This window comes from Schistocerca serialis, chromosome 2 (assembly GCF_023864345.2).
Source record: "Schistocerca serialis cubense isolate TAMUIC-IGC-003099 chromosome 2, iqSchSeri2.2, whole genome shotgun sequence".
Taxonomy (NCBI): Eukaryota; Metazoa; Arthropoda; class Insecta; order Orthoptera; family Acrididae; genus Schistocerca; species Schistocerca serialis.
The window spans coordinates 127,531,269-127,558,705 of record NC_064639.1 but is presented as its reverse complement, the minus strand read 5'-3'; the positions used below and the strand labels follow the sequence as shown (position 1 = coordinate 127,558,705).

The following is a 27,437-nucleotide window of genomic DNA, read 5'->3' as shown; positions in this document are numbered from 1 at the left end:
ACTGTGGAGTGCTTCACAGCTCGTGATACTACAGGACTTACAAGTCGGACTGATGATCTCCAGCAGGGAGCGTGTTACTATTTCAGACCAGTTTAAAACTTCATAGCCCCACACTTAAATACACTCATACTGTTGATATCTTGTGACACACTGAGGACTTTTTGTGTTGACTGACATAATGATTTTCCTCCTGGCCCTCGATGCAGCCAAGCATTTGCAGTGTATATTGGGCAAGGCAGCTAGTGTGATATCACAAGTTTGCAGTAGGGACTGTGTTTTCCATGAATCCGAGATCTTAGCAGATAATGTCAAAGTTCTCCCCACCAATGTCTTCACGAGAAACCTTGATGGCGACGTCCCATTCTGTGCTACTGACGCCCTGTATGAATGCTCCCATTTGAAATGGTGTGTGGAATGTTTTGACATGACGTTCTCTTCCATTATGTGTGAATTATCCTTAATGAGTTAACACTGAGAGAGTATTTCATTTGCATACTGTAAAATGTCTTATGAAATATCGTTGAAGTTTGCTCTGGATGCCACAAATTCTATGTAATTCAACAGTTTTCAGTAGACATGGACTAATATCATATGGTTGGGTGTTAATGTTATAATGGAGGTTATGGCATTAGAACTGTGACATGAATTAAACACAACGAAAACGAAACACAAATTTTGAATCCAGAAATAGATTTTGTTATGGATTAAAATAGGAGCAACAAACACATTTATAAATGATCTAACAATCAAAGACAAAAATGGTGTCTTCGATGGCAAACTACCCAACAGTTGGCATTTAAATAGTGAATGCAGACGCGTCGCTCTTTAAGGATCTTAGAATTTAATTGTATTCCTTACTGTAGCCATTTCGAATACCTCTTATTTTTAGTTTCACATCTGCCACATCACACTGTGAGCGAATTCCCACACAAAGCCCATAATTTATACAGTGCTTCATATCTCAAACTATGAGGTTTATATGACTTTTTCTGGTTACATATTATATCTATTTATTTATTCATCCTATCTTTCAAGACTCTTTTGTTACAGAAAATTTAACAGTAATAATATGTTGCTCTTCTTCAAGTTCCAGAAGCCTTTAAAGTGTATCAACTGTTTTGATTTTTTCTTCCACTGAAAAAAATAAAAGCACACTAGAATCGAATGTAATAAAGCAGCAACTATTCCACAATAACTACGACAGAGTGCTGTTGTTTCGAAATACAGCCCCCAGAGAACTAGGCTAGTGGCTTCACAATGTTGAACTTCTTGTCAACTGACAAAAGTTGTGTCACTTGAATGACTGCCACTGAAAACTGTGTGTTCACACATGTGGCATATGCCACTAGATGTGGCGTCACTTTAGTTGCAAATGTGAATTGGACACTTTGAGGCCCAGCCACCAAGAAAAAATTTAGGTACAGAAAACCAGTCATTAACGCTATAATTGAAAACGTTACTGGTACATTTGTGTTTGATATATCTTAAAGGATAATACCCACTAAAAGAACAAGCTTCAAGGTTTATTTTTTATATTTATTTTAGTTCTTTGATGTATTACAAACCATACAACAATGATTTCAAAAAGTTTAATTAACCTTCCAAAAAAGTGCGAGGTGAGTTTTTCAGTAATTTGAAACGTAATTGGCTTTTGTATAAAAAAAGTATGAAGGTTTTAGCATGCTGAGAAGCATTTTGGATTTAGGGCAATGCTAGTTGGTTTGTTTCCTGCCTATTTTACAACTGAATTGTCTCATCTTTTCCAAACATATCTTGGTTACCTATGCTGAATGCTGATTCATTATGAGATTCATTTGCAAAAAACGAGATTAAGCCAAATAAAACTGGACTAAATTGTAATTACAGCAGTGGTATCTGTAGGAACAACATTAGTTGCGAAAACTTGTAGGAGATTGCAGCTTACTTCAATATGAATTTTCTTCTCCCTTTTCCCATTGACATATTTCTCATTGTGATCCAGAATCACTGAATTCTTTCTCTTGAGCTTCCAATATTCCTTGCTCACTCAACAAATATGAGATATTTGCAACAGAATTACAGTAAACTACAAAACCTAACGAGTACATGCAAGAAACTCACGACAGCACGAACACACATTGGCTCACTCAGTTGCGACCAAGAACAGCTCTTACTTCACTACTGTTTCCTTCAAAGTACGAGAAATTTTAGAAACTGGCAACAGAAGGCATCGTCTTATTTATTTGATTGATTTATTTATTTATTTGTGTTCCATAGATCCATATACAAAAGAATTGCATGGACATAGAACGAGTCACAATATAAATTAACACAGTAGCCTACTTTTATATGCTAACAAATGTAAATTGCAATTGGTGTATACGAAACAAAGTATGTTAATAGTTACAGGCTTAAGCATTTTCTGTGGTAAAACAGAGGTATAAAACGATAAAATAATAAATTACAATTTTCCATATTACGAAGTATACATTAGCAGGAATTTGGTAGTGCCAATTGCCTGAACACGAATTCCCATACTGGTGTAAGATGTATTAAGTTCCAAAGTGGTAATAGCAAATATTACAAGTAAAGTAATTACATCTAAGTTACAATGCTACATTAAAGAACTGATTAAGGGAGTAAAACGCTTTTTCCAGAAGATATTCCTTCAATTTACTCTTAAATTTTGACATTTCACTGGTAAGATTTTTTATGTCAGACAGGAGTGCATTAAACACCTTTATGCTTTAGTGGTATCCTCCCTTTTGTATCAGACTCAAGTTTTTTCTGTCAACATGAAAGTCATGTTTTGTTCTTGTCTCATAGTCATGATAAGAAGTATTGGTTTTGTACATGTGTAGGTTCTTAGCTGAAAAGCACATAAGGGATAGGATATATTGTGAGGTCATTGTTAATATTTTGTGTGTTTTAAAAAGATTTCTGTGTGAATGATACCTGTTAACTCCACTTATAATTCGAATTGCTCTTTTCTGAGCTACAAATACTTTATTTGCCATTGGTTCGTTACCCCAGAATATGAAGCCATAGGATAAAAATGAATGGAAATAGCCAAAATAAGCAGCCTTAACAGCTTCACTATTAGCAGTTGTTACTATAATATGAAGAGTGTAAGTTGCTGAACTAAGTCTTTTTCTCCAGTCCAAAATATGGCAAGACCAAATTAATTTATTGTCAATGTGGAGGCCTAAAAATTTTGTTGAATAAACTTGATGTATACCTTGATCATTACAGCTTGGACTTATGTCATCCTGAACTTTGTGAGACCCATGGAAATGTATGAACTGTTTTTTCTTTTTAATTTAAAGTTAGGCCGTTGCACCTGAACCACTTATGGAGGTCATGGAACACCAAGTTGGCAGATGATGCAATATCATTTTCAGATGTTTTTTCAGTTACAAGGGATGTATCATCAGCGAAAACAGTAAATTTGATGGTAGCCTTAAAACAGTGAGGAAGGTCATTAATAAAATTAAGAAAGAGCAAAGGACCAAGCACCAAACCTTGTGGCACACCTCGACTAACTTTTCCCCAGTCAGATGAAGCTATTGAACCATCTTCATGATTCAGCAATAACCTCTGCTTTCAGTCAGTCAGGTACGATCTGAGGCACATTCCCACTGTGTCAGTTAAACCATAATAGGCTGCTTTTGAAAGGAGGCTTTCACACAGTCAAAGGCTTTGGTTAAGTCGCAAAAAATACCAACTGAAGCCAATTTATTTTTCAGTGCTTCTAGAACATTATTAGTGAAGGAGAATATGGCATCATCAGTTGACAGGCCTGATTGCAAACCAAATTTGCATTGACTAAGAGCGTTGTGGAAATTCAGGTGTTCTACAATTCTCCTATGCATCAGTTTCTCGAGAACTTTGGGGAAACATGTTAAAAGGGATATAAGGCGGTAGTCTAGAAGTCTTTTCCCCTCTTTCAACATTGGTTTCATATTGGCATACTTCATTCTATCAGGAACAATACCTTGTCGAAGGAATTCATTACATATATGGCAAAGTATTATACCAATGGCATTATGACAATGTTTAAGTTCCTTAGTGGAGATATTATCAAAGCCAGATGACATTTTGGTTTGCATTTTAGTGACGATTCTTTTCGCTTCACTGACTGTAACTGGGGCTATGAGCATTTGATTAATTTTGCACAGACCAGATCCTTTCAGAAGGTCCATAGCCTCGTTGACTGAACCTCTACAGCCAGTTTTCTCAGAAGCTGTTAGAAGGTGCTCATTTAAGACTGTTGCAACTGCATTCGTTTCTTTAATTAAATTACAGCATTGTCTTATTTCTATGTTGGATACACTCTCCTCTTTTTTCCCCAGCTCCCTTTTGATGACATCCCAGATGGTTTTTATTTTGTTGTTAGAGTTATCTATTTCACTTTTAATGTGTAAGGATTTGGAGCACTTTATAATTCCTTTTAGGATTTTACAATATAATCTGTAGTGTTCTTTTATTGCAGGATCTTCAGAACATCTTTGTGATATATATGACCATTTTTTGTTTTACATGAAATTTTTATCCCTTTTGTAACCCAGGGTTTGATTTTGCAATTCCGGGGGTTAATTTTAATAGTTTTCTTGTGAAATACTGCTTCAAAGAGGATTTATTTTGTTGTTAGAGTTATCTATTTCACTTTTAATGTGTAAGGTTTTGGAGCACTTTATAATTCTTTTTAGGATTTTACAATATAATCTGTAGTGTTCTTTTATTGCAGGATCTTCAGAACATCTTTGTGATATATATGACCATTTTTTGTTTTACATGAAATTTTTATCCCTTTTGTAACCCAGGGTTTGATTTTGCAATTCCGGGGGTTAATTTTAATAGTTTTCTTGTGAAATACTGCTTCAAAGAGGGGCATCTGTGAATAGGTTGAATTTAATATTAACATTTCTTTTTTGTATATTGGGCTCCAGTCATCTGCTGCAAGAGCTGATTGAAATTTTCTTAAGTGTCCACATTGATTGTTCTGAAGGACGTAAAAGCTGTCAATGGACAGGTCGCAATACATCCGTTAATTGTTCTCTTACGAAATGAATTCAGTTTTTGAGAAATAGGTGACCTTTGAGTCGAGAAAATAGCGGCACGAGCTATACTCGGGCGCGGTCTTCTGAATACAGCGCTGTGGTCCGAGTTATGCTCGAGCTTCGTTGCCAAAGTGTAAAACGATTCTCAATTAAGAACATCCTCGATATAGGACTGTTACATCACACATTAAAGGGAAAATAATGATACGAACGATAAAATGTGTTTGATTTATTTGTAGTGATAATATGTAATTAAGCAAGAGTGAAATGAATCGAAACACCACTATAAACATAACAAATGAATATATATTTTCTAAACACATTAAATAAATTATGCGGCTGGCTAAATAACTGGGCAGTTAGAGGCCAAATAATTAGAAATAAAAGAAAGGCCTGGCTTGTAGTGAACACCATATCATTCGGTATTGTCGAATACATGTTCGTTCTGTGAACACGGAGACTGTCCGTACAGTTCTAATGATTGTACAGAGTGGGTGGGTGTAGATGGATTCCCATTATTTTGTTACACTTTTTCAGCATACAGCTGGAGGGGCGAAAGGAATGTGTCTCACGGGAATCAAATTTATGGTTTCACTTTTGAGTTTGCTGGTCGATACATGATATTCGCCTTGTAGCACTGTGGCCAACACTGCGACAGAATCTGGTCAATTTCTGACCTCTGTTGCAGTATCGGCAACCTATGCTGTGGAAGGTGTAGGTTGGGTTGTCGGGGTACGAAACAGATTTGTTAATGGTGTTTGTTATTCGCATTTGCTTGTAGATAACATTATGTGTCATAACATTGCCTCATATTACTTCAATATAAAACGCAGCCCTCGTTTATGTTGTTCTAGAAACATACGAATCTGATCCATTTTGTGATATGCGTTTGTCTCATTTTCATAGGCCGAACTGAAAATGTTGCGATTGCCGGTTTCACGGGTTCTTGCCCTGCAGAGGCCACAGACGGCCTCTTGTATTAGAGGCACTGCTAATAAAGCTCCAGAAAAATTGGAAGTTTTTATAGATGATAAACGTGTGCTTGTGGATCCAGGAACAACTGTCCTGCAGGTCTGTATGTTCATTTCGTTTTTCCGACTACTTGTAGAACTTTCCTCAGAGCAAGTCTCGTACTTCGAAAGTCTGTTTTTAAGTGATGGGACAGTTAAGTCCATTGAATGAATGGCAGTAGAGTTGCTCGTGAAATTAATTGTCTCCCTTGGTTTATGCCTGCGTATTTATTTTGTTGCAGTGTACGCCAATCATTCAGCAATTGTGCCCACAAATCCTTTCGAAGTTGTCCATAAACTACTTGACTTGCCATAATACATATTTTATACACTCTTGGAAGTTTGTCATTCCTACCATAACTTAATTTTACTCATACACAAAAAGGAAAAAAAACATAACATTTTCACCAAATAATGGTTGGTGATAGAAGGTGTGTAAAATATTTTTTTCTGGATGTTTCTTATTCTGTAAAAGAGGTTCTTGCATGGACCCTTTCCAGATGTTGAAGTTAAACCTAGATTAAAGTAAATGAAAATATAAATATGACGCATATGTCTATATGGGGTCAGCATGTAGCCATACATTACACTGTATATATTGTTACTGTGAACCAGTTGATATGTTACATGTTAAAGCTATGTATTGTAGGGATGATTCATGGAAAGTGGAAATAATCAGCTGTTTAAAAGAGTGAGCCAATTACTTTGTTTAAACAGCATCCATTGGCTTCTGAAGTCGTATTGAGTGCTGTGTATCAGCCCAGAAAAATACTGGCTACCAAACGTGAGTAGTCCCTCTCGTCATTGTTATGGTACTACCCAGACTGTGAACACTTGTGAACTGTAGGCTATGCATGGAAAATGTGTGTTTACTAGGTCTCAGAAGGGTGAAAATATTGAATCACAGTCATAGTTATACTGAATAACAATGGAGAAAAACTGTTTTGGAAGGTTTGTCAATCTGTGAAGTGTGCTAGGTTGTGTTCTGTGAGAAAGTCAGTTCTTTTATTTGGTTTTGAGTCTTGAGTAATAACTCAGTTTTTTAATTTTCATGCGTAAGCAACACAGTGTGCACTTGCTACTAAGTCAAAGTATTCGTTTTTTCTCATGTTAATCTCCTTCCCTTCTTCAGTTGGCTGAATTTGGACGGATGATTATTTATTTCAAGATTTGTGTCTTATAAGTTTGACATTTGTGTTGTAAATTTTTAGATTTTAGCCAGAAACGTGATACTGCACCGTGGACCGACAGACTGATATTTCCATGATCGAGGTACAGATCTAGAGACATGGCAGGTGGATGATATCACTAACAACATGATAACATTAGGAAAACGAAAAGCAAAAATGTAATGAGACTTCTGTGGGATTGAGGGCTTTTGGGTGGCAATGTTCTTGTTATTAACACCATTAAAACTGTTAAAAACTGAAAATAATATATTGGTGGCACTGGTAACAAACTAATCTGTAGCAGTGGCAATACAAAACTTAAAAAAAAAAAAGATTAAGTAGTGCCAGATGATATCCAATGTAACCTTTGCCGCACTGCTACACTACATGATATCCAATGTGTAGCTGCACTGCTACACTACATGTTAGTCTGGCATAAAATGATTCAAATGGCTTTGAGCACCATGGGACCTCTGAGGTCATCAGTCCCCTGGAACTTGGAACTACTTAAACCTAACTAACCTAAGGACATCACACACATCCATGCCCGAGGCAGGATTTGAACCTGCGACCGTAGTTAGTCTGGCACTACAAATTTTTTTGAGTTTGTTACCGGTGCCACCAATAAAGTGCAGAGCAAAACAGGAATTATCATACACGCTTGTCACCTCCATCTAGGACTACATAGGTGTAATATACCACATGAACCAGCCACAATAACTAAATGACGTATTGCTAATAACATGGGTGACATAATAGTTGTAGTATGGAAATAAGAATATAGTGTCACAGATTCAAAATAAATAATCTAGAAATATGTTTCTGGGAGCAAAAGTAGTGGTCATTGGTACGTTATATCTTCCACAAGTATTTGATTTGGAAACAAAGAATATGGTAATCTAAAAATTACTACTGCACATGTGTCTTGAAACTATGTGAAATACTCAATGTAAAGTGATATCTTGCAGTTGCAGTGCATTTGTGATAGGGATGCTACTGTGGAAAACACTTTGAAAATGGAGATTGATAATTCTGACTGTTGTTCTGTTTTTTCTGTACGATCTAAACCTGCTACAAACTTTACAAAGAAGTTTTTATGAATTCATTCTGTACAGTGGAAAAGTACTTAGTCCCGCTGCAACACATTAATTACCCCAGGCTTTGGAGTACTATAGGCACAGTGCAACTCGGCTTTTTTGTGGGAGCAGAGGATTGTTCTAAGTTCAATGGCTTTGGCGTGTAAGGATTGTTGTCAACTGTAGCTAGGAAAAAATGCAGCATGTCATGGTAATATATCAGTGCAGTAAACATTGTGAATGCAATGTTGACACCATCATGGAATGCAGGAGGTGGCAGAGCATGTGCCCCTCTCTCCCGCACAGCCCGTCCTGTATGCTAGGCGATGTTCGCATGCTTGCACTCCCAACATCCCTGCAAAATCTGCCGACCTATATTGTATGCGTAATATGTTGATATGTTAATTTGAAAATATCAAATAATGTGCATAATTGCATTGTTATGTTCTTAATAACAGGCAGCAGCTATGGTTGGTGTAGAAATACCAAGGTTTTGCTACCATGAGCGATTGTCCGTTGCGGGAAACTGCAGAATGTGCTTGGTAGAAGTGGAGAAATCCCCAAAGGTATGGACATGCAGTTTATTCTTCTAATTATTGATATTTTTTTCCTTGTGAATGCTGTTGATCTGTCTACTTTTTTAAATACTGCATTCTACAACTTTATCAGTAATAATACAATTATTTACGAGGATCAGTAATGATTTGTAAGCGGTATTGTGCCCATAAGAAAAGTAAGAAATACTGTTTGTGAAAGGACTCGTGTATTTGGCACTATATCAACTCTCCTTTTTTCCCCACTGCCTTCTGGTGTTGGTTAATATGAAAAGTACCACATTGACTGTGATTGAGATCCGTTTTAAACTATAGGTCTTCCTATAAATGATTAAGTCAGTCAGTTTATAGGTGAGAGGAAGGCAAAAGCATACCACCTCCAGTAGGAGCATACATAGTAAAGCATTGTAGTGGTTAAGCCAGCTGATGACAGCTTTACTTTGTGTTTTAAGGATAAAGAGTATATCACATTTGTGGTGAAGGGTGGTCTCAGATGAGAAACTTTAATCTAAGTATATTTATGAAGATAGTGTATTTCTCAGCAGTTGTCACGCAGCAGCAGAAATAGTTTGTGTCTACATATACAACTACATACATACTCCACAAGCAATCATATGCTGTATGGCAGAGGGTACTCTGAACCACTACATGTAATTTTGTTTCCTGTTCCACTCGCAAACACAGCGAGTGAAAAATGACTGTCTATATGGCTGTGTACGAACACTAACTTTCCATATCTTTGTGGTACTTACATAAAATGTATGTCGGCAGCAGTAGAATCGTGCTACAGTCAGCTTCAAATGCTGGTGCTCTAAATTCTCTCAACAGTGTTCCTCAAACAGAATGTCGCCTTCCCTCCAGGGATTACCACTTGAGTTCTTGAAGCATCTCTGTAATAGTTGGGTGTTTTTTGAATGTACAAGTAACAAATATAGTAGCCTGCCTTTGAATTTCTTTGATCTCATCCATTAATTTGACCTGGAGTGAAGTCAAAACACTCAAGCTGTACCCAAGAATGGGTTGTACTAGTGTCCTATATGCAGTCTCCTTTACCAGTGAGTCACACTGTCCATAGGATTCTTCCAGTAAAGTAAGAAGTCAAACATTCGCCTTCCTAACTACAATTCTTACATACTCGTAATATTTCATAACACATTGCTATGTTATGCGTTGGTATTTAATTGATGTGGCTGTGTCAAGCAGCACACTACTAATGCTGTATTCAAACATTATGGATTTGTTTTTCGTACCCATCCGCATTAACATATATTTTTCTACATTTAAAGCTAACAGCCATTCACCACTTTTTGGCAAGTTTGTGCTTGGCTACCACGGGCCCCCTCTTTGTAGCATCTCTTCTGTTTCCGTGCTGGATATCTATCCTGCTATTCTCTATCCTCTTCCTTGTGCAACATGTCTTGGATATTTTTGAGACTGTTTTGTAAAGTTGTGGTAGCCCATTATTGGAGCAGTCCCTCGTCTGTTTTTTCCTTCTTTATTTAGTCTTCATCTCCTCCCCTTCCTCTACTTCGGTGTTTGAGGTCTCGTTTTGTTTCTTCTTCCTCCCTGTGCACTACGGAAGACCAGCCCAAGCTTTTGATATGCAACAGGTGATCGGGTAATGCGTAATTCCCAGCCGCGAGTTGACAAGTTGAGCTTGCATGTTCCCAGTGGCAGCTTGTAAGTATACATTCCAGGTGTTCACAAATTTTTAAATTCAGAGATACATGGGAGTGTGAGATTAGTAGAATCTGCTGTGGAACAGTTATGCGTATCAGCATATTTATACAACTTCAAATGCTGTCAACAATAATAATAATAATATGCAAAATCTGTCTGAAAAACAAGAAAAGTTTTGTGGAATTTTGTAGTTTTACACATAATTAAGTACAGTTTATGGCAAGAACGAAATAATGTTTAAGCTTTTACTACTCTCTGTTTCGCATTTTTGTGTATGTGGGACTTTTCATGCTTTTTTTTATTTTGTCGGGCAAATGTAAAAGATCCCTAATACAAATATTAGTTATCAAGTTAACTTCCAGGCAGAAAATTAGACATTCCTACATTGCGTTCATACAACAACTGACACTTATTATACACTTATTTGTTAAATGTTGGCTTGTGGTCACGCTTATCTGATTTTGTCACTTTCTCAGACAATGGATCTGGTTTGGGTGGCCCTGTTTCTTTGTGGCTATATTTTGCCTCTAGTTTTGTTTTCTACAAGCACTTAAAACAGACTCAACAGAGTTCAAGTTGACACTGCACTGGAAAGCCAGCTGGTGCACAGTAAACAGCCAACTCCAAACGCAAACTGCCGTTTGCAGAAGTGATTACATATCTACCAACAAGGTCACTTGACTAGAATACAAATGAGGTGCTGATACCCATAAGGGCCAAAAGCACACCGTCTTGTACCACGCATTTAAGTGAATATCAGAGAAATCAGTGAGACAGCTTTTCGTGAATGTTCGTGTGTATGTACAATGTGGACCTACAGTGGAAATAAACCTGATTCACCATAAGATCAACAGATGTCAGAAGCCTGAATAAATGCTACAGTCTCACAGTTGATGATGATATGCTTTGTGTTTCTCAGCAGCTCTAATGGATTACTGTATGATAAAATCCAAAACTTGATATGCTGTATCTCATTCAGAGTGCCACAAAATAGGTTATTCTATCAGTATAACTATGATCGATCTAATTTTACTATATAGAGAGTGAACCGGTAAATCTGAGGAATGTGCTACTGTCTAGCGGGGTTTATGCCAAGCGAATGGGGGGAAGAAAGCTGCTGCAGTGTTCTATCACCTACTGACGTTGACATAAACTTGTGGTTGAGTGGTAAGGGCTAGCTGTGTATGCTATGGACCGTGCACGTTGTTTATCAAATATGCATGTATTTGGCCCGTAAGGCAATTACGTCACGCCATTTGCTGCAAACTTAGTGCCTAATTGCTCTCTTTTTCTCACATTTGGTCGAATAATGCTTTCATCAAAGATTAAGGCAGGTTATGAAGTCATCAAGATCTGACAATACGTTCCAAGCCTGATGTGTTGCTACCAGTGTCAATGTTATAACCACACTCGTGTATCCTGTCAAAAAAACCACCGAATGTTACTTGTGGCAGAGATGCTCATGAAGGTGATCCTTCTCCCCACTTTATTAGTTGTAATGGCGACCATGCTGCCTCGTTCTGTATCTCAATGAGTGGGCCATGAAGCGAATCTTGGTGAAGGAAAAGTACCCTGCTCTATTATTGGCAAATTTTTGGCTAGTCAAAAACCCTGCATTTTCTATCTGGCACCTTTAGTACCATTCTTGCTGTGCCTTGCCAGGGCCACACAGGCTTGCGATCTCCAATTCAGTTCTGCAGTTATTAAATTGCCCAGTATCGTGGTAGCACCCCCGTTTCCTTCTCCTACAGCTGCACAACAAGCCATCAAATCGTTGCCCCCAGCAGTGAAATCACTTGCTACAAACCAGCAGGCCGGAAAGGACAAAAGGAACACTCTTGCGAAGACTTTTTATGTCCCTCCAGCCAACAAATAACTGAGTCTTCATCTAACAACTGTAAAGGCTTTAAAAAATCGAACAAAAGGAGACGATCTTCTCCTTCCATGCTCGAAGATCCTCTTCAGTAATGTTGCTGTGTGATCCCGTCAAATGGTTGACCTACATTTTGTTGGTGTGCATCACCTAATGTTTCTTTGCCCTAGAATCTGTAGGCCAAGCCAGGGTGAATGCTGACACATCCATAGATTTTGTGGAACAAGATCCTCCAGCCTCTGCACCCTGTAGCAGTGATTCTTCGAAGGCTAACAATCAGCATCCACTGGGGAGACTGCCCTTTGTTTGTTCCCTCCTCCCCATTCCCTGATATGACACTTCTCCAATGGAAAATTAGTAGCATTAGATCCAAAAAGGAAGGATTGCGGCTGCTCTTGGAATTGCAGCATCCAGTTGTTTTCTGTCTTCAAGAAACGAAATTGCATCCTCATGACTGCTTTGACCTCGTTTCCCTCCAGTCCACTTTGATCATCCTGCTGAGAACAACACTCCGTCTCATGGGCGAGTCGTGCTGCTCATTCGGGGTGACATCTGTAGCCAAACCATCTCCTTGAAAACCCAGCTGCAAGCTGTTTGTCTGTATTTTCCTTCCTCCTTTCACCTTTTGTCTTTGTAACATCTACATCCCTTTGTCTTTCGAAGTCACTAGGACAGATTTACTCCAGCTTATCGGTCAGTTCCCTCACCCCTTTTTGCTCCTTGACAACTTTAATACCAGAACAAGTTTCAACTTTAATACCAGTTGTCCCCTTTGGAGCTCTTTGAGAACATGGCTGAGAGGTTCCCTCTTGGCTGACCTTCTGAATCAACTCAACCTCATCTGTCTTAACCCTGGAACATCAATGTTCCTTTCAAACTCCATGCACACCTGTTCCCATTTGAACTTCTTGTTCTGCGCTGCCCAGCTTGCCAGTTGTCTTGAGTGGTCTGTTCTCTCTGACATGTACTTAGGCGACCATTTCCCTGTGATATTTGTTTGCTGACACGTACCCCACCGGCACCCCTATTGGTAGCTTTCTAAAACAAATGGAAGCTTTCCTCCTCCCTGGTGACTTTTGATGAGCAACAGTTCCCCAGTTGTGATGACCAGGTAGAGTATCTTAGAAACATTATTCTTACTGACGCAGAATGTTCCATACCTCACATCTCATCTTTACTGCACCCTGTCACAATCCCCTGGTGGACTGAAGCATGCTGCGATGCAATTAATGTGCAGAGATGTTCTCTCTGCATTTTTAACTACCATCGTAGGATGGTGAATTTTTTCAATATAAACAATTGCATGCAGTGTCTTCCCATTTTTCGGGATAGCAAAAAAGCTAGCTGGATTTCCTTTACTTGTTGTTTTAACAGTCCCACTCCCCCTTTCATTGTGTGGGGCAATCTGCATCGGCTCTCTGGGACTGAGGTTAATTCCCCAATTTCCAGCCTGACTGTAGCAGATGATGTCATTGTGGACACTATTGCTGTCTCCATCACCTTGGGCCACTTTTTTGTGGAGATTTTGAGCTCCACCTACTATCACCCTGCCCTTCTCCCTCGGAAATGAGCGGAGAAAGTGCAGGTGATGTCCTCCTCCTCTCAGAATCATAAATGCTACAATGCCGCCTTAACTGTGAGGGAGCTTGACCATGCTCTCACCTCATCCTGATCTTCCGACTCAGGGCCAGACAATGTTTGTGTTCAAATGTTGCAGCACCTTTCTCTTGCAGGCAAGCATTTTCTCCTTCATATGTACAATCTTATTTAGTCAGATGGCACGTTTCCCAGATGCTGGTGTGAAGCCTCTGTTGTACCCGTACCCAAACCCGGTAAGGACAAACAGCTTCTTTCTCACTGCCACCCTGTTTCTCTCTCCAGATGTGTCTGCGAGGTGATGGAACGCATGATTTATGGCCGGCTAATATGGTGGCTCGAGTCATGCAATCTACTAACCACTGCATAATGTGGATTTCGTGTGCCACTCTGCAGTTGACCAGGTCTTCACTTTGTCAACCTATGTCATGAACAGTTTCCAGCAGAAATACCAAACTGTGGCCATGTTTTTTGATTTGAAGAAAGCCTACGACACCTGCTGAGGGACTGGTATCCTCCGTACTCTATACACGTAGGACTTCTTAGACCAGCTGCCCCATTTCTTTCAGGAATTTTTAAAAGAGCATACATAAGGTTTTGGCCTTGTCAGATATCTTTATCCATGAGAACAGGGTGCCTCTAGGCTCCATCCTCAGTGTCATCCTCTCTGTTATAGCCATTATCCTGTTATGGACTATCTCTTGCCAGGAATCTCCAGCTCCATTTTGATCGACGACTTTGCAATCTGTTGAAGTTCTCTGTGGAATTGTATCCTCGAGTGGCATCTTCAGCTACATCTGAATTGTCTGGAGAACCAACAATGGCTTTTGCTTTTCCACTGACAAAACCGCTTGTACTAATTCCTGGCAGCGCAATGTGTTTCTTCCATCATCTTTACATCTTGGGCCTGGTGCTGTTCCTTTCGCTGAAACTATGTAATACCTGGGTCTCATGCTTGATAGGAGACTTTCTTGGTCCTACCATGTGTCTCACCTGGCTGCATGCTGTACCCGGTACCTCAGTGTCCTACGTGGTATCTTCTGTGCAGCAGATCGGACTGCTCTCCTCCATTTATACTGATCCCGTGTCTGTTTGAAACTATACTATCGGTGTTTTGTTTAGTCCTCTGCACATCCATCCATGTTTTACCATCTTAACACAATCTGCCATCATGGAATATGTTTGGCCGCTGGCGATTTTACACTAGCCTGTTTACGAGTCTCTGTGCAGAAGCTGCTGAATTACCACTATGATACTGGCATGATGTCCTCCTCAGTAGATGTGCATGCTGTTTGTCTGTCATGCCTGGCCATCTGTATGGTGCCCCCTTTTTCAATGACTCCATTGACTGCCATAATGGGGTGCACCCTTCTTCTGTTACCTCCCAGAGTTTGCTTTCATCTGCTGCTCCGGCAGCTTAATTTCACATTTCTTGCCATGTTCCTGTTGGGGGTGAACCCTTCACCACCTTGGCTTCGAGCGACTGCCCGTGTTTATCTTGACCTTCACTCATTTCTCAAGGACACTAATCAGGTTTAGACTATGGTGTAGGTTTCTTAGTCATCAGTGTACACAAAGGTGCTATCGCTAAGACCAACCACGGTGTCAGATGTGCCTTCGTCATTGGCACCAGCCATTTCTGGTATCGGCTTCCTGAGCACTGCTCAGTATTTACAGCAGAGCTCTTCACCCTCTATCAGGCCACCCAGAACATATGGTGACACAGGCTTTTTAATTGTCACATGCTCTGATTCTCTCAGTGGGCTTTAGAGCCTATGTGTACTGCACACAGCCCATCACATAGTGCAACGGGTCCCAGAAGGCTCCCACTTGCTTGCTGTTGAGGGAGACACTGTGATGTTCACGTGTGTTCCTAGTCACTTTGGTTCTTCCGGAAGCGAGGCTTCCTTTTGAAGATCTCCATGTTGCTATATGTCAGCAGATTGTGTCACTTTGGCATCGCCACTGGTCTTCTCTTCATGAGAAAAAGCTCCGGGGAATTAAACCTCTCCCAACTGCTTGGCCAACCTCTTCCCCTTTTTAAACACTTATCTTCCAGTGTATGTTTGCCTCCTGAGTTATAGCCATCCTAATGAACGACACATGGGCTGTCAACAGTGTTTTACTTTTTATCCATCATTGCAATATGGCAGACATTTAATACTTGGTTCGGAACCTCTGCTGCTGTCTCTATGGCATATTTTGTGCGCCTTTCTCCAAGGGGAAGTCCTTGTTTTTAGCTCTTTCCTTCCGTCAATTGGGGTTAACATGCAGTAGCTTTTAACTTCTTTTGGTTATTGGTGTTCTAAGTTTATGACATGGATGCTTATGACTTCGGTTGTTTTTGTGCCATAAAAAGAATCTAGAAATTTCGTCTAAGTCATCTTGTATCGTCCTACAGACATTCCGTGATGTCACCTTCCCATATATCACAGCATCTTCAGCAAACAGCTGCAGATTACTTCTCGACCTGTCCACCAGATCACTTATTTAAGAAAATAACAATGGGCCTATCACGCTTTTCTGGGGAACTCTTGATGATACTGTTGTCTCCAACGAGCACTCACTGTCAAGGACAACATCTGCATACTGTTAAGAAATCTTTGAGCCATTCTCATACCTGGAAACCTATTCTGTATGCTCATACATTCGTTAACAGGTTGCAGAGTGGCATTGTGTTAAGTGCTTTTTGGAAATTTAGGAATATGGACTCTGCTTGTTGCCCTTTGTCCATAGTTCAGCAGGAATTGTGTGAGCAAAGGGCAAGCAGAATTTCACATGAGTGATGCTTTCTAAAGCCACACGCTGATTTGTGGACAGAAGATTTTCTTAATTTTAGATAACATTACCGGGAAGCAGTAATCTGTCAGTTAAGTAAAATTAGTAAAAGACAATGTCATTCGCACAGTCCTTTGTTAAAAATCTCTAGTAGTAAGCCGTCTTCAGATAATGCACCATCTGGCAGATGATGATGATGATGATGATGATGATGATGATGATGATGATGCTTGGAACAGTTGTGTGATTCCAGTCACTAAGCTGCAGTTTTGATAGAATTGACTGAGAGGATATCTTGGGAAAAATTCACAAAAGAAGAAGAGAATTTTAAGGATGACAAGATGATGATATACTACACATTAGACAACAGAAGGAAGCAGAAAGAAAGTATTTCTGGAAGAAGTAGGTTTGAAAATATGGAAAAAAATACTTTCGAAATATGTGTGAAGGACAGAATGGAACAAATAAATTGAATGAAGTAGAGGGAGATGAAAGAAATAACATGATTATGGAAGAAATAGAAAGAGAAGATTTGCAGATGTTGGATGTCGAGGTAGCTGTGTTAGAAATGAAAAATGACAAAGCTCCTGGAGCAGATATCGCAGTGGGAATGTTCAAATTCATAGGACATTTTGGAAGTCAGTGGCTGCATAGAATAATGAGGATAGTATGGACATATGGAGAGATTCCTGATGATTGGACAATCCTAAATATTTTACTTATCTTTCAGAAGGGTAACAAGGCAATCTTTGAGAACTACAAAGGATCTGCATTATTGTGCCATTCATGAAGATTTATGAAAAGATAATCTTACAGAAAACTAGAAACAAGACGGATCCTTAATTATGAGAACAATAACAAGGATTTTGACGTGGAAGATCAACTGTAGATGTCATATTTGTAGCTAGGCAAGTAGTAGAAAGGAATTGGGTAATTTGATAAGACATTGTAGTTGTGTTCATAGAGATAAAAATGGCTTAAGACATTGTTACAAGGGAAGAGATATAATAAGGTCTGAATAGATTAGTATGAAAATGAATAAACATCCTCTTGGAACTGCTGATGTTTGTAAGCAGTAATGATCCTGTAATACAGCTTTGTGGTAATCCTGAAATTATCTTTACTTCTTTCAATTTCAGCCTGTTAGGTATGTCTTTTTGGCATTCTATTTGCAAGAATGTCCTGAATGTAATTCAGAATCTGTTCTGAATTGCGGTAAGGGTATTTTTTGTTTATTAAATGACAATATGGAACTATAAGGGGCGTTCAAAAAGAAACGAGGCGGAGGCATAATTATAGAAACTAGTAGCTGTGTGTTAGAAGTATTGACCCTGGCTGTTGAAACACTTGTCCCACTATGACACAAGGTGGTGAATGGCTGTCTCATAAAATTCCCGGGGCTGCGATGTTAACCAGTTCCGCACGTACAGCTGGACATTGTCTGCCCCTCCCAAAGCCTTTTTAAGGGGACCAAAAATTGCATAATCACAGGGAGAGAGGTCTGGACTGTATGGAGGGTGGACGAGAACCTCCCATTTAAATTTCTGAAGGACTGCCGCGACTGTGTTGGTCATATGAGGCTTTCCATTGTCATGGAGCAGAATGACTCCATGGGTGAGATCACCTGGTCGTTTTGATTTGATCGCTTGGCGAAGGGTGGTCAAGGTTTGCGAGTAATGCTGGGCATTCGCTGTTGTCCCATGCTGCAGGAAGTGAATCAGAATGGGGCCATCTTGGTCAAAGAAGAATGTCAGCATAGGCGCAAATAATTTACCTCAAACGGTGATGTCCAACTGTAGATGTGGAATTGGTTAACTTCGCAGCCCCGGGAATTTTATGAGACAGTTATTCGTCACCTTGTGTTACAGCGGGACAAGTGTCTCAACAGCCAGGGTGAATGCTTCTAACATACAGGTACTGCTTTCTGTAATTATGCTTCCAGCTCGTTTCTTTTTGAACATCCCATATATATTGGAATACCTCCCAAAAGTCCAGAAACACAGCATTAATGTGAGCGCAGCAAATTGTATGTCAAGACTGTTTGTGTAATCCATGCTGATTGTTACAGAGATTTTTCATTCTCAAAAACATTTAATGATTGAACATAACACGAGGTCCATAATACCACATTAGAGTGGAGTCAGTGATGTAAGTCTATAATTATGAGGGTAAATAAACGTAGGGGTTGGCACCTCAGCGCAGATTGTAGCACTTAGTCATAATGTCAACAGGTCTAATCATCACAGTGAAATAAGCAGACACTTAGGAGATCAGAAGCACCAAAGTTTTAAGTCATATATGATTACTAATATTTTAAACGTTGAAGAGGGAACACACCCCTTTTTATTTTCTTTAGACAATCTTCTAAGTTTATTAAGTTGTAAAGTTGTAAGTTAAAGGCATAATCATTTCAGATTTATTTGTGAAGAAGAAACTGTTTTGCCTTTGTCTTAATATCAAATGTGTTATTGAACGTGCAGGAGTGACAAAACTCTTTAAGTAGCCACATTAACGTGTTACTTGCAGGTTAAACAAATATTGTTAGGAATTTAATACTCTGTAAAGATGAGTGTGTTTATGGTGAATAATGAACACAGATATTGGTGTCTGTCTCTCGCTTTTACATTTGTGAATGTTGTGTGGGATGAAAAGATTACTTTTATATTTCTGAGTGTGGTAAATGAACTGTCAGGGTTAGTGAAATGTGTGAGGATGCTGGATAGTTTAATAATATCATGACAATGGTGTGGAAGAATAAAACTTCACTACAATTTCAAAAGCAGTTAACTGACGAGAATAAGTTAATGAAATCAAACTATCTTTGATCAGGGATAGTATGGCCTGATTTGTGAAAAAATTCTGTGAGTATTATAGTGACAGAGGTTGTCAGCTGCTACAATGGGTGTTAGAACTGGGTAGATTGAGGGCAGGATGCCAGTAATCCACCACTCAAGGTGAGGGTAGTAGTGACATGGTGAATGTGTGCCTGCTAGGTGTCAGGGAAACACTGTTGGAAAACCATTCATTTATTACTGAAGATGACATCTGTAATCAGATGAGCCATTGCCCAAAGGGCACAAGTGGTACACCCCCAGGTGAAGATGATGCTGTGATCAGAATAAGGTTCATGGCCACTGGCAGACAGTGGGGAGGAAGTGGTGGTACAGCACCAGCGACACCTCAAGGCCACCGACCCAACAACATGGGAATGCTGCGTTAACCACACACTGTGTCAGACCCTGGAGAGGATGGCCAACACATGCATAACATAGCTGGAGGACCTGCCCAGAACAAAGGCAGGCAACAAGAATTTTGCCTGCACAAGTGATGATGGTTGAATATTTGCACGATCTGGGCGAAAGCCAGGGACCTTCAAAGTGGAAGCTGAAATAGGCCCTTCAGGTGGCTCACATATACTCATCATCTGAGATGTGCTTCAGGGAAGTATTATGTTACTGTTACTCTGACTAAATGCTGTCAGTACATAACTGAAGTTGTTTATTACACACACACACACACACACACACACACACACACACACAATGCAAGACCAACAATAATATTAGTGCTCAGGATGAAGTTTACAGGCAGTCCATTTCCCCTAAAAGCACAAATGCTAATACGGGTAAGAAAGGAGGAATATTGGAAGTAACATTCAGTATAGCTACACCCTGAATAAAAGTGTGAATGAAGACCTAATTGTAATGCTAAGAAGACTATTAAACAAGAAAGTGGAGCAAAATCAAAAGTATGAAGGGGGTAGTTGACTCGTTCTTTTTATTTTAGTAATGTTCATGTACTGATGGGCACTTACTGGTTCCTTTATAGGTACCACTTTGTAATAGTATATATAGAATTTTAGAGGATATGATATATTATTGTGTTCAATATTATCAGCCAGTGGCGGCCTGTGCTATGCCAGTGATGAAAGGCTGGCGAATCAAGACAAACTCTGAAATGACCCGCAAGGCTCGAGAGGGTGTCATGGAATTCCTGCTGGTGAATCACCCTCTGGACTGCCCCATCTGCGACCAGGGTGGTGAATGTGATTTGCAAGATCAGAGCATGGCGTTTGGAAGTGATAGGAGTCGATTTGTCGACATAAACTTCTCAGGAAAGAGGTAAGTATTGCATTAATTTTATATAATTGTCATATATATATTGTAATAATGTGTGACAATGGAAACAACAAATCAGAGTGAGGAAAGGTCGCTACTCATATACAGTTAATTGATGGATCTTGCGTAAACACACAACAGTTCAGAAAAATTTGCTGGCATTCACACTACAGCCTTCCCACCCCACCTCCCCCCTCCCCATTCAGTTAGATGCCCCCCCCCAATTCTCTCCCTCCCCTCCCCCCTCTCGCCCCCCCCCCAATTCTCTCCCTCCCCTCCCCCCTCTCGCCCCCTCCCCTATCTCTCCCCCTCCCCCTACTCCCTCACCCCCTCCCCCTTCCACCCCTCTCTCCCCCTCCCCCTCTACCCCTCTCCCCCTCCCCCTCTCTCCCCTCTCCCCCTCCCCCTCTCTCCCCTCTCCCCCTCCCCCTCTCTCCCCCTTCCCCCTCTCCCCTCCCCCTCTCTCCCCCTCCCTCCCCATCCCCCTCTCTCCCCCTCCCTCCCGCTCCCCTCCTCCCTCCCGCTCCCCTCCTCCCTCCCGCTCCCCCTCCTCCCTCCCGCTCCCCCTCCTCCCTCCCGCTCCCCCTCCTCCCTCCCGCTCCCCCTCCTCCCTCCCGCTCCCCCTCCTCCCTCCCGCTCCCCCTCCTCCCTCCCGCTCCCCCTCCTCCCTCCCGCTCCCCCTCCTCCCTCCCGCTCCCCCTCCTCCCTCCCGCTCCCCCTCCTCCCTCCCGCTCCCCCTCCTCCCTCCCGCTCCCCCTCCTCCCTCTCGCCCCCCTCCTCCCTCTCGCCCCCCTCCTCCCTCTCGCCCCCCTCCTCCCTCTCGCCCCCCTCTCCCCCTCGCCCCCCTCTCCCCCCTCTCGCCCCCCTCTCCCCCCTCTCGCCCCCCTCTCCCCCCTCTCGCCCCCCCTCTCCCCCCTCTCGCCCCCCTCCCTCCCCCCTCGCCCCCCCTCTCTCCCCCCCTCTCTCCCCCCTCGCCCCCCCTCTCCCCCCCTCTCCCCCCTCTCCCCCCTCTCCCCCTTCTCTCCCCCTCTCTCCCCCCCCTCTCCCCCCCTCTCCCCCTCTCTCCCCCCTCTCTCCCCCCTCTCTCCCCCCTCTCTCCCCCCTCTCTCCCCCCTCTCTCCCCCCTCTCTCCCCCCTCTCGCCCCCCCTCCTCCCTCTCGCCCCCATCCTCCCTCTCGCCCCCTCTCTCCCCCCTCTCGCCCCCCATCCCCCTCTCTCCCCCCTCTCGCCCCCCTCTCGCCCCCCTCTCGCCCCCCTCTCGCCCCCCTCTCGCCCCCCTCTCGCCCCCCCTCCTCCCTCTCGCCCCCCTCCTCCCTCTCGCCCCCCCTCCACCCTCTCGCCCCCCTCCTCCCTCTCGCCCCCTCCTCCCTCTCGCCCCCCATCCTCCCTCTCGCCCCCCTCTCGCCCCCCTCTCGCCCCCCTCTCGCCCCCCTCTCGCCCCCCTCTCGCCCCCCTCTCGCCCCCCTCTCGCCCCCATCTCTCTGTCTCTGTCCTCCCCCCCCCCCCCTCTGTCTCTGTCCCCTGCCCGTTGCACAAATTTTTCAGGACGTTTGTGCTTGTTGCATTTATTTCAATAGAGCTTTGTAAGTATCTGAATATACAAGATATCCATTTATCTTGACCACCCAAAATAACTGTCCAGATGCAAATTACAAAATGTTTCAAGCAAATGTTCTTTAGCTGTCAGGGGGCCATCAATCAGCATGATTGCCTTCGTTGTAGCTTTGTCTTTTACAGAGAGATGAACAGCGATATGACTTATTTTAAATGGCACACTGTATTTTTTATCCGGTAATTCATTTCCTCTCCGAAAGACATATTCAAAAATGTATCACAGTGTACCATTGACTGAAACACAACATTATTAATTACATAACACAACATTGACTTTGAGCCCGGGATCACAAACTCTTCCACTTGCTGAAGTTGTCAGAAAACAAATGAAAATCAAGTAAAAACATAACACAAAATTGACTTTGACTCTCCTGTACCATTGCCCAGGAGTAGAACATTCAGATGTGCCCTGGACACTGATACACTGGTGCACTAGTTGATATTTTGCCTGCTGAAGAGAATTACAAGCAAATATGATATGTTCCTGCATGTCCTCTGGAGTTGTTGTAATATCGTGATAGACAACTGGACTCGCATTCGGGAGGACGACGGTTCACTCCCGTCTCCGGCCATCCTGCTTTAGGTTTTCCGTGATTTCCCTAAATAGTTTCAGGCAAATACCGGGATGGTTCCTTTGAAAGGGCACGGCCGATTTCCTTCCCAATCCTTCCCTAACCCGAGCTTGCGCTCCGTCTCTAATGACCTCGTTGTCGACGGGACGTTAAACACTAACCACCACCACCGTGATAGACAGCATCTTTAATGCACACCCAAAGAAAAAAGTCCAGAGGATTTAAATCAGGAGACCTAGCAGTCCAAGTAACTGTTCCTCCTTGACCAATCCATCTGGCAGGATACCTTCAGTACAGAACATGACTTGCACGCAAGGCATTATGTGCTGAACATCCATTGTGTTGATACCACGTAAGCCTTCTGGTTCTTAGTGGCACTTCATCCAGAAGAGGAGGAAGAATTCGTCTGAGGAAGTTGGCATATGCTCTGCTGTTTAGATTACCATTGATGAAATAAGGGCCGATAATTGTAGTACCAAGCATCCCATACTAGACGTTAACTCTCCATTGATGCTGATGTTCCACCTGTCTAAGCCATCGTGGGTTGTCGCTGGACCAATAATGCATATTCCTTGTATTTACCTTTCCTTTGTTTGGGAAGGAACATGTGTCGGTAAATAGAACGTTGGAGAAATAGTTCTGGTTGGCTGTGCCCACTGACCGAACTGTACACAACTCTGGAAATCATTCCCATGCAATTCTTGATGTAGGTGTACATGGTAAGGATGGAACCAGTGGCATGTAAGAATACGATTTATACTGGTTTTAGGAATACCAGTCTCGTGTTCAAGCTGTCGTGTGCTCACATGTGCATTCATAGCAACGGTAGCAAGAACAGTAACTTAGATAGCTTCATCTGTGCGAGTGCTACAACAATTGCGTTGTCGTGGATTGAACCCTCCCGTTTCCTGAAACGTCACAAGAAGACGAGAAAATGTCTGTCGGAAAGGTGGGTTCTTGTCAGGATGTCGCTCTCTGTACAGTTTTGCTGCCTGCGTAGCATTTCGTGTACCTTCAACAACAATAATAAACGAAAGGTAATGTCAATGCAGTTTGTAGGAAGGACAGCCTTTACTGTACACCTACTATACACAACAGTATTTAAAAGGACTAAACTACTGTACTAAATGTACCTGTACAGAAGTAAACAGTATTGGAATTACTGTTCTGCTAACTTACATTCCCCATAGATGAGTAGCATTTCTACTTTCTCTTCGTTGGTGTACTTTCTGCTCAGACAACTGTTCAGCTGACGATGGTTGTCAGAATGATGGGTTTACATTCTACTTATGTTTACATTTGTCCTCTGTCAACATCAGCATGTGGGATTGTTTCATTACCCGACTACCTGCACTAAACGCTGGGTGCGTCAACATCAATGTTGTGTTATGTAATTAATAACATTGTGTTTCAGTGAATGGTACACTGTGATACATTTTTGAATAGGTCTTTAGGAGAGGAAATGAATTACCGAATAAAAAATATAGGGTGCCTTTTTAAAAAGTCATACCGCTGTTCATATCTTTGTAAAAAAAAAAAAAAAAAAGCTACAATGAACGCAATCATGCTGATTGATATCCCCCTGACGGCTAAAGAACTTTCGTAATTTGCATTTGGACAAACAGTTATTTAGGGTGGTCAAGATAAATGGGACACCCTGTATATCAAGTTATAATTCCAAAAGTTTGGGATTTAGGCTTCTGGTGCTCTTGGAAATTTTTCTACACATTTAATAAGAGTTTTACGATTGTCAGTGGTGTCTTTAAAACTTTGAGGTCGTACCACAGTTCATATTCAACATCAAAATGTAAGTATCCCTTAACGTTGAGGGGGTGACTGTTCTCATAGACCAGAGGAAGGCAGAGGCCTATGAAACTACTGTTGTGATCAAACTAACATTTGAGTTGAGTGCTGCTCTTCACCGATTTCCAGTTCTGTGACTTGTAAGCAAATTATGTATTGTTCTGCGCCAACTGTGTGTGTTAACATATTGTTAATTTAAGTTGTTCTCTTTGCTGGCAGCCCAACAACTCCATTGAATCTGTATTATGAAATGTAGAGGTCGATATACTGTTGTCTCCTTCTGATTTATTCCTTATGATTGGGAATGGCATGTTTAAAACTGGTAAGACATTATTTTGAGGAAGGAGATTTGCAATGTAGAGGGAAGGAGAACAAGGGCCATTTTTTGATAAATGATTGATCATTCAACCTATAGCCAGTACACAGATGTTATGTGACACCCATATATGGTTTTCCTACTGTTGTAATGTTGTACGGATACAGTATCAGATGTAACATTCCTAATTTTATTCTACTTCCACATGAAGAGATCCACAACAACACTGAGCAATAGAAAGTCTCAAAACTATAGAACACATCAATATACAGTTTTGTAGGTGAGCAAACAATAATTAATAAACGTAAAAGAGGCTGAGGGCCCGGCACGCCGGCCTTATATTGGGTTGTTGTGCACATGGCGCAGTGCTTGTTGCTTGTCTGGCTTTGTTGAGAGGTGAACTCTGTAGGCTAGCCATGGAGGCACTTGCATCACTCGCTGTTTGGTTCCGTGTGCTTGCCATGCTATAAAGTCACAACTCTCCTTCTCTCATGGGGAAAAGTGTCCACTGCGGAGATGTCCATGTCTTCATCGGTAGTTGACAACTGCTGGAGCAGTTATTGTGCTGTCACAGGAAAATCCGGTCTGAAATGCTGCAAGGGCGGGCAGGCCATGAGAGGTGAGAGGCCATAAGGGAACACTGGCGGCGGCGGCGGCGGCGGCGGCGGCGGCGGTGGTGGTGGTGGTGGTGGTGGTGTATCCGTACGCACATCCGGGCAGGCACTCAGCAGTGGAGGCAGCAGAGAAGATGGCTGTGCAGTGACAGGGGCTGTGGAGATGGAGGCAGCCTGACACTGACTACTCCACCTGGTGGCGGTGAACCCAGAGTGAAGACAGTGTCAAAGCCAGCCCCCCACCCCCCTCTCTGCGGGTCTGTGGGTTAGAATAGGCCCGAGGTATCCATGCTTGTTGTAAGAGGTGACTAAAAAGAGTCTCTCGCTTTTCGGCCCTATAAATTCAGGTCCCATTTTATGATTTGACCTGCCACTATCCAAATTTTACAGAGGTGCAGGCTATATGGGGATAGACACCTTCTCCATAGTGCCCTTAGATTCGATCTCCTGAACCTCTTGTCATGGTTTTACATCTCCAGCTGCAATTCAACTATTTGGGTGAGGACACTTTCCGGGGTATGCCATCTTCTTCCATTGTCTCCTGTCCTCTATTGCTCCCATGACAGAATTGATTTCTCTGCACGCAATATCCAGCATGGTAGCCAGTCTGTTGTGGTGGGGCCGTCATGTACTCATTTGGTGCTCGTCCCCGGGCCACACAGGGTTCGCACTGCTGGTGCCCAAGCTGTAAACTCCCTACATATGCCAAGGAGTAGAGGCCTGTCTTCCTGGGGCATCAGGACTCCCGGCAATGGCCATCATGCCAGGTGGCCTTTGCTGAGGCTGGGTGGCGCCCGTGTGCGGAGCACCTGATTGGAATGGGTGGCATCAAGGCAGATGACCCACAATGAAGCGGATTAAGTCATCTCTTGCTGGTGACCGTACGGTGCCAGCAGTTTCTAAGAAGGGCAAGATCGAGTACAATGATGACAGATACGACCCTAAATTGTTTCTCTCCCTCACTGCACCATGGGAGGAACGTAGGGCTACAGAAAGAAGAGAGCCATATTCGCCTCGGTATGCGACCTCCTGTTACAGTCTGACTACTAGCTCCACGCCAATCTGGAGCGGCGGGGTTTTCATTTCATCTGGCGCATTTACAGGGGACCCAGAGACAACAGGGTTGGTATGGGTGCCTTCATCTTGGCCTTTGAGGGCGATTCATTGCCGAAAAGGTCAAGGTGTTGGTTTACTGCTGTGACATTAAACCATACGTCCCTCCTCGTATGCGGTGCCTTAAGTGCTGGAAATTCGGGTACATGTCTTCCCACTGCACTTTCAATGCCACATGTCAAGACTGCAGATGTCCACTGCATCCAGATACTCCGTGTGCCTCCTCCCACTTGTATCAACTGCGGAGAGCAGCACTCCTCCTGCTCGCCAGATTGCACAGTACTCCAAACGGAGTGGAAGATCATGGAGTACAAGACCCTGGACCAGTTTACTTATCAAGAGGCTAAACGTAAATTTGAACGATTACACCCCATTCGGTTGATGTCCACATATGCTGTAGCTACATTACCATTGCCATCACAAGCAGCTGTCGTACCATACTTTGTGCCAAGAGCAGAGGGCCCTCCGGAATACATCTGTCCCCTTGGTGGTAGGGAGAAAATCTTCTTCCA

The 27,437-nt window shown here is 42.2% G+C and overlaps 1 protein-coding gene across 2 annotated transcripts in view; it reads left to right on the top strand.

The window, feature by feature from the left end:
• The first annotated feature begins 5,640 nt into the window (after window positions 1-5,640).
• LOC126456816 (NADH-ubiquinone oxidoreductase 75 kDa subunit, mitochondrial) overlaps window positions 5,641-27,437 on the top strand; it is a 90,506-nt gene continuing 68,709 nt past the window's right edge. Inside the window, exons 1-4 of one of the 2 annotated variants that reach the window (XM_050092610.1) lie at window positions 5,641-5,771; window positions 5,946-6,110; window positions 8,753-8,860; window positions 20,673-20,896. In XM_050092610.1, the coding sequence (XP_049948567.1) occupies window positions 5,958-6,110; window positions 8,753-8,860; window positions 20,673-20,896 (485 nt within the window). In that variant the 5' untranslated portion in view covers window positions 5,641-5,771; window positions 5,946-5,957. Of the gene's footprint in view, window positions 5,794-5,945; window positions 6,111-8,752; window positions 8,861-20,672; window positions 20,897-27,437 lie in introns of both variants that reach the window. The other variant, XM_050092609.1, reaches the window with a different exon arrangement.